The 7,945-nt window shown below is 51.9% G+C and overlaps 1 protein-coding gene across 1 annotated transcript; it reads left to right on the forward strand.

Annotated features, from left to right (window-relative positions):
• Nucleotides 1-204: 204 nt before the first annotated feature.
• On the forward strand, nucleotides 205-7,942 carry PALB2 (partner and localizer of BRCA2; the record flags this gene model as incomplete). Its single annotated transcript, XM_010024528.1, has 9 exons — nucleotides 205-2,808; nucleotides 3,363-3,446; nucleotides 4,072-4,233; nucleotides 4,707-4,792; nucleotides 5,066-5,227; nucleotides 5,400-5,516; nucleotides 5,884-5,971; nucleotides 6,952-7,100; nucleotides 7,855-7,942. Coding segments are annotated over 9 exons (3,540 nt in total), but the record flags the coding sequence as incomplete, so codon positions are not given.
• Nucleotides 7,943-7,945: the final 3 nt, after the last annotated feature.

Below are 7,945 nucleotides of genomic sequence, written 5' to 3' on the forward strand. Positions count from 1 at the left end.
CGGCTGCAAGATCCCAGCCTTTCACTCCCCAAAGAGTTCTACTGGCTTTACCGTGTGATGTTTTCAGGGATGGGGCTTTGCTGGGAGTACTTCACATCCGTGACATTCTTTCCCACAGGTTGTAGAGATACGGAACCTCCCAGTGCTGACAAACACGAAACCTCTCAGTTACAGGCTAAACCCTGCTCCGATCTTGGCGCACAGGAGCAAACAGCTGATGCATTTAAGCATGTTCCCCAGTTCTACAGCCATGAGGGGGGCCTGCAGGACAGCTCACAGGCAGAAAGCATACAGGCTAGCCAGGAAATCCTGTGTGCTGGAATCTCCAGGCCCACCCCTGAGGAGAAGAAACCCCAAACCTCCAGAAGCTTGCTGAGGCTGAGGAGACGGGCGAAGGCTCGGGTGTCAGGGGACAGGGGATCGGTGTGTGAGGTGCTGCTAAGCAGCACTGGTGAAACGGTGACAAATCAAGTTGCCAGTACAGGGGAACTTCGGTCACCAGTCTTCAGGCAAAGCAGTGTCTCAGCCACTGAGGAAACTGCGCCGAGAGCGGCAGGACCAGCACATGTGCAGAGAGAAGAGAACGGTTTCACTCCTCCCAGTGCAGCATCGGGAGCCACACAAGCCTCTGTCCCGCCAGGAGCACCTGAGCTCTTCCCACATGCCCTGCAGGGCTGCAGCAGCGTCTGGCAGCCTGAATCCCAGGGTGCTGTGCCCACATCTGACGACCCTGAGCCTGCACAGCCATGTTCAGAGAACAGAGACTCTGCTTTAGGTGACGTCAGTGGTGATGGAGGAAAAGAATCCCCCAGTATAATAAGACAAACGTCTGGTGAGAGTACGTGTGAAGATCAGGGGGAATTATGTAGGCTCTTGGATTTAATGTCAGAAAATGAAGTATTGTCTCCTGACGGAAATAAGACTGAAACTAACGAGACCAAAAGCCACGAAGGGAATCAGAGTGACACTAGTAGCTTAGATCCCTTTCCGACAGCTCTTGCTGTGGGTGGTGTTGAAGAACTGCTGGAGAATCAACAGCTTGAAACTCAGTCGAGACTTTCTCCTCCGGAAAAGGCGGCAGCTCCTGGAAGCGCCCTGAGCTCGTGCACAGTGGTTGAAGGGCTTCTCTTCCCGGTTGAATACTACGTCAGGACAACTCGGCGCATGTCCAGCTGCCAGAGGAAGGTGGACCTCGATGCTGTAATCCTCAGCCAGCTGGGCAGGAGCAAGAAGGGTCAGCGAAGTAAGTGCAAGCCCAGAGATGCAAATTCGGATCAGCCCTCCCAAGAAAGAGCTGAAAATTATTTGGAGTTGGGGGTTGTGCCGTTCCCCTGTCTTGGTGCAGAAAATGATCCAGCAAATTTGGGTAGTCCTCAGGGATCTCTTCCTGCCTCCAGCGGCAGCAGCGCTTCCCTTGGATCCATTTCCCAGAGCAGTATCACTAGCACAGGGCAAGATCGGAGACGATCACAGAGGAAGCAGAAAGGAAGAAGAAAGTCTGCCAGCAACCCCCCCGCGCTCCTGGTGTCACCAGAACTCATCGAGAGCCTGGATGTTGGCATGGCGAGGGAAGGCAGTAGTCTGCTGACGAGTGAGTGTCAGAGCCAAAAGGAAAACTGTCATGCTGGTCTTGGAAAACCACCTTCAGATGAGAGAAAGTTCTCTGCTGCTGCAGCTCTTGGGGCTGCAGAGACAGGAGTGGCTGGTGCTGTAGAGACAACGAGTGCGGATCCTCCTCCGGGGGGGAGCCAAGTGCTGGACAAGTGCCGTAAGACTCCGTTAGAACAGTCTCAAAGGCCACTCCAGAACAGCAGCTCTCTGCCCCCAGGGAACGGAGCTTCTCCCATCCACGCAGGAGATCTGGAAGCCAACTTCCATGTGTGCCAGGCTGATGGAGAGCCAGCGGAGCCTGTGGGGAATGAGCAGGTACCCGGAGCCTGCAGGGCCGAGCTGCTCCCCGCAGCTAACGTCCCCCTGCGCCGCTCCCTGCGTTGCGCTGCGAGACAGAGAGCAGGACGGCACGTGGCAAAAGGTCCAGAGAGTCCTGAGGGTCCTTCTCTTGGCCTCCCTGCTGTGGACCTCGATACCTGTGGCTCTCTCTTCTCCTTCCGCAGCTTCCAGTGGCTGGCCCCCAGGCTGGGTGTCACTGACTTCCACTTACCTGATGAGGAATTTGGACTACTAAAACTTGACAGAGTAGAATCTTCCCCCATGAATGACTTGGAGGTGTTTGTTCCGAGTGTGTTTGGAGATGGGCTGGCATCAGAGGACACACAGGGTGCACAAACCAATCTGGAAGAAAAAGGCCTCAGGAGTGATTTGACTTCGCCTTTCAAAACCGCGTTGCCCAATTCACCTCCCGCAGAAAGCCCAGCTCCCAAGAAGGAACTTTCCACCCACGAATTGCTGTTTACTCCCATGGGGACTGTCTTAGCTGGTGCTCCCACTCAGTCCGGGTCCCAGATTTCCTCATGTGTGTTCCCTGCCGTGGGTGCAACCCCGGCTGTGTCACCCTCAGTGCACAGTGAGGTGTCCCCCAAGACACCTTCCATCCCTCCGAGCCTGCATTCCTCCAACAGAGCATCTTCCCAGGGCGTGCAGGATGGAGGGTGCAAAGGCTCTGCCATCCTACTGCACTTAGACCACTGTGGTGCAGGACCTGCTAGACAAGAGGAGGAGCAAGGTCCAGTGTTTCCTGCAGCAGCTGAAAGAGGTCCCAGTAATAACTGCGATGGGGCTGTGGCCTTGGAGAAGCACCAGCACTCCGAGAGCAAACAGCAGGGATCCGGCAGAGCTTCTCCTGAGCAGGTAACAAGCTGGTCCTCTTTGTCCAGGGTGCTCACCCAGTGGGTTTGTGGGCATATCCCCTTTCCCAGAGTCTCACCTGGCTTCAGTGGAAAGACCTCTTTGCTGCTAGCCCTGCATGCTGTCTTGTAGCTGACTTACTGCATGTTTGGGTCTTCTCTAAGGCCTTTCGGTGTCAAGAGCAAAGTCTTTAACATCCTGCTTGATTTGAACAAAGTTTCTAGTACCCACAAAGTGTTGGTCCCTCTCAAGGAACGTTTTCAGCTAGGATTTGGTAAAGGAGATGGAATGACTCATATGTGGGATGGGTGCTGAGAGAATGACTTGTTTCTGGAGGCTGAGATGTAAGTGGTGGTAAGAGAGAATTTTCAGGTGAAACCAGTAAATGACTTGTCTGGGATTTCTTAGTTTTCAGACATGCAAGTACAGAAAGAGGTGCTCCTCCCATGGCTCTCCAGCAGCAGCATGCAGAGTGCATTCACACTTCTGCCTCGTTCCTGCAGGTGCTGAATGCAATTTCACAGTTGAATTATCTCATTCTTTACTTGTCTCTGCAGGAAAAAGCTGTAGCAGAACAGTCAGCTCCGGTACTGCTTGATGGCCTGAGAGAAGAGAGCTTGCAGCTTGTATCAAAGCTAAAGGTGGGATAACATCGGATCATTGTTTAATGAGTCAGTGGCAGCTCTTTAATACTGAGTTTAACAAAAATGTAATAAAAACGGCAGAATGGGTAGCTGCTGTCTAATTCGATCAGTTGTGTCTTGTGGTAAAGCATGCTGAGAGGTTAGATTGCTCTTCAGCTCCTCTGACTGGTGATTTCAGTGTTTGCTTCTGAATAAGGAATTCTAAACATGTGCAAAAGTCTTAAACACTGGCTGCATTTTACTTCAGCCCCAGGTAAGATGATTGCAGCCCTTGCACCCCTGTTGCCTGCCCTGTGGCTCCTGTGGCCTTTTGTCACCGTTTGGGCACTAACCAACGCAGCAAGTCCTGCCCCAGCTCAGGCTTCTGCAGAGTCCCTGTCTTTTTAAATGACAAGTGACTCTTGTGAACTGAGCCACTGTATTTGCTCTGAGGGTGCAACCCACCAAGCCCGTTCCCCTCAGTGCTGCACTGGCACTTTACTCAAAATTAAACATCATAAGCATAAAGTTTCAGCCTCAAACTCTCACCACACTGAACGTGAAGCATTGTCCTCAGGCTGCCCCTCCAGGTTAGACAACCACGTCTGTCAGGAGAAAACCAGCTCTGTCTTCTTTTGGGCAGGATTGTTCGAGTTCCTGCGCCGTGGATGTGAGCACCGCGTGGTGGGAGGCAGCGGGCTGCAGAGAGCTCTGTGTGGTGACAGCCTGCGAGAGCTCTGTCTCCCTGTGGAAACCCCTGGGGCCTGACCGCTGGGCAAGGGTCCACACGTGGCAGCTCGGAGAGGTACCGACACAGTCCGTCCTTCTGGAGTTCAGGGCAGCTTTCTTGTCCCACGTGTTAGCTCCCACAAAACAAGGAGTTTGCGCTCTTGAGTGCAAGGCATGTTCTTTAGGTGGCATAAATCTGTTCATTCCACTAAGCAGCAGAGGAGAGTGATTTGCAGTGCTGATGGAGGAGGCCAGTAGCTTGCATGGGCTGGAATTCAGTTCTTGTCGTACTGAATGGTGACTGCACTTCAGCCACTGGCTCATACGCTTTCCCCTTACATCCCTGGAGATGCTTTTTGTCACTTACATCAACAGGTGGTTTAATTAGGCAAACAGCCCAGAGTTCAGCTGTTAATCTAAGTGTGCTTCCTCAGAGGGATGTGAAAATCAGCTCTGCTTTGTATCATTTTACTTGAATCACTCTAGAAAATGGCAGAGAAGTCCAAGGGACATTGTGGGTGACACTGGATTCTTGTTTTGTTGTCCTAGATTCCTGTAATACAGATTGTTCCTCTGCCAGACTCCTGCAATCTCGTGTGTGTAGCACTGGGAGACTTGGAGATTGGAGAAATAAGGTTTTGTATTTATTTCTTACCAGCTTTTTGCACCCCAGGTAGCCACAGCTTAACTCTCCTCTGGTGTGGCAGCTGAAATGATCTCTTACTAATGTATTGCTTTCTCAGTTGCTTTAACACTTGGAAAATGGAAGGAATTTCTATAAATCAGCTCTAAAGACTTGCTTATCCACCCCTAGAGGTGCAGACTGTTTAAACGTGCTCATTTTTGTATGCTATGGCATGTTTGAGTTCTGCTTCCCTCTCATTAGGTGTGACTTTCTCTTAATTTAGGCTCCTGCTTTATTCTTCTGAGAATGACTCATTCAAGCAATCACTAGTGAGAACTGGAAACATAAAAGCTGTTCTTGGGCTGAAGGACAGGAGGCTGGTCAGCAGCAGCAGGACCGTGCAGGAGCAGCACGTGGAAATAGTGTCCTTTTCAGAGACAGGAAGGTGAGTCTGCTGGGTTTGGGGTGCTCTGTGTGGCAGGGGGAGGAACAGTGAAGATACGTCTTGGATCTCACTCTTAGAGGAGTGTTGGGTTCCTCTTCTTTCTGGAGATGTGCTGAGCACAGAACACTCACTGTTTTGACTGCCCCTTCTCACTTGTTAATCTGCTGTTCAGGAGCAGGGATGGACAGACTTTGATGGCCCCTGAAGAGACCGTTTCAGCTTTTGCTGAAGTGGAAGGAATGAGGGATGCCCTGGTTGGCACCACTGCAGTGAACAGCGTTGTCGTTTGGTCAGTGATTCCTTTGCTGTTAACTGGTTCAGCTCACGGGGGGTTGCTGGCTGGAACAGTTGGCTGCAGCACAGTGCAGGGGTGTTGGCTGGCTACTGCTTGGCCTGTGAAATGGCAGTTGTCAGCAGGCCTGTGGTCTGGCACTTGAGCTTGTGTGTGGTGGGGAAGGTGGTGAATGAGCTGTGAAGCTGTAACTCCACTTGCATCATATTCGTTATGTCTTTTCCTGTGGTCTCCTCTCTTAGTTTGGGTTATGTGGAACAAAGGCTCTGTCCGTATTGCACAGTGGTGGTTTCCTAGCTGTGAGTGGGAAATAACATGTAGAGGATGGAAATGCAGTCAGAATTTGTCTGTTCACCAACTGCAGGAATCTGAGAACAGGCCAGCTCCTGAAGAAGATGCACGTTGGTTATTCCTACCCAGCTTCCATCTGCCATCGAGCCTATTCCGACTCCGTATGTACATGAAACATGGCACATACTGCACTGACCAACTGGGGTGGGTTCTTAAGGGATGAGGGTTTCTAGAGTGGATTGAAATACCAACTCTGTTTAGATACTCTGGAGTTATTTGCAAGGCAGATGGGTTAACCAGGAGAAATAAGCCCCGCTGGCTGCCTGGAATTCCTGGCTTTCTGCTGTGTGCTGGTAAAATGGGAGTGATGCATCAAATGACATTGCAGAGCAGCAGCACCTTGCAGGGGGGAAGCAGGAGAGCTGTTGCCCAGCCCTGGTGCTTGGTAAGCCTCTTCCATTCCACATGTGGGAAGCTGCTGTTGTCAGAAAATCAATGTGATTATTATTTATGTGCACCCTGAGGGCATTAACTGTTCAACCTCAACATTTGTACTGATGATTCTTTCCCACTTGCTTCCCCCTGTGCTGTGATTCCTGATGGACTTTTGTCGTTGGTCAAGGATTTGTTTTCAGTGGGCATTTAACCTTTTGGGACAAGAATGTCTTGTCCAATAATGATGGCTTGAGTCAGACTCTTTGGAGACTTCCTTGGAATATCTGTCCCAGGTTATTCCATGCTGGCCTGTTGCTCTTCTGAGAGCTGCAGGTTTCAGCTGTGCTGCTTTTTGTGGAATTCTTGTTAAATTTTAAGCTTTTAGGGATTAAAATGAGGCCCAGAAATTTCACCCTACAGCAAGCTTAGCTTTTTCAGGCAGGAAGATCAGTGCATAAATCCACCAGCTCACTGAGCTGTCATTCTGCTGCATTGCATCAGCCCTTATCAGTCAGCAGCTGCTTTGGGTTTTATCTAACCTGATAAGGAAAGTAAACCATTCCTGTTTTATTCAGTACAAATAATGCATCACTGTCCATGGGGCCTTGGTTATACAGAGAATGTAGCAATTAATTGTTGGAAAATTCTCTGGGTTTTTCCCCTCCCACTGTTGTTTTTAGTGATGTATTTTTCCTCTGTGCACCAGGGCCTCCTCTTTGTGGTTTTGAGCCATCCACACGCCAAAGAGAGTGAGTCCTGTGGAAACCCTGCGTTCCGAGTGGTGGCGTTCAACCCCAGCACAGCCAGGAGCAGGGGGGTGCTGGCCTCCTCCCTCCCGCCTGGGCACACTGGAAGGCAGGTACCGGGGCTCCGCTCCCGGAGCCCTTCAAGATGTTCTGGGGTGGGGATGTCTCCATGGGCAGCGCTGCTGGCAGGGATCCATTTGCCATCTTGCCAGTGATAAAGGGCTGCATCCGTTGTGCCCCTGGACGGGAGGCTCCAGGGGCCGGAGCAGCGTGAGGGTGTTGGCTGTTTCCTGCCCGCTTCCTGCGCCAGCCTGTGCGCTGACCCCGGGCTCACAGCGAGGGGCTGCGCTGCCGGGGCTCTGCGTGAGTCTTCGTGTCCTTGTGCTTTCATCTTCCCTCCCCACCACCAGTCACTGTGGGTGTGCTGGAACTGGGCTCACAGGGGAACCCCCTGAGAAAATGCCTTCAATCGAGATGTTCCCAACCTTCGAGCTGTTGCAGAGCTGTGCTGTTAGAGACGCTCTGCCACATTCATTTACGCTAAGCAGCTGCGTGCAGCCGGGCGACCTTTTCCTCCCCTTCTCTTCCTTTTGGAGAGAGGCTGTTTAAGACTTCATGAGAGGCTGTGAGGATGTGCTTAGACTCCAGTGGGTCTAGATCTTGGCTTGCAGAGTGGTTTTTGAGTGTGTTCTGAGGCTGAGGGAGGGCTGCGTTGACGTCCTTTGTTCTCAGACGTGACACGTAACGCAGCCTGGCTTCCTGCAGTCAGCTGGAATCTCCGTGTTCATTTTGTAGCTGGGGCTCTGGCTGGTTTCAGAAGTGGTGGTTTTGCGGACGTGTGACCCTTGTGTCTGTGTCCCCAGGTACCTGGAGGGTGACGTGAGGGGCGCCTTGGCCGCAGCCGTGCTGACATCGGGTGCCGTGGCGGTGTGGGACCTGCTCCTGGGCCAGTGC

This window comes from Nestor notabilis, unplaced genomic scaffold (genome assembly GCF_000696875.1).
Source record: "Nestor notabilis isolate BGI_N333 unplaced genomic scaffold, ASM69687v1 Scaffold22551, whole genome shotgun sequence".
Lineage (NCBI taxonomy): Eukaryota > Metazoa > Chordata > Aves > Psittaciformes > Psittacidae > Nestor > Nestor notabilis.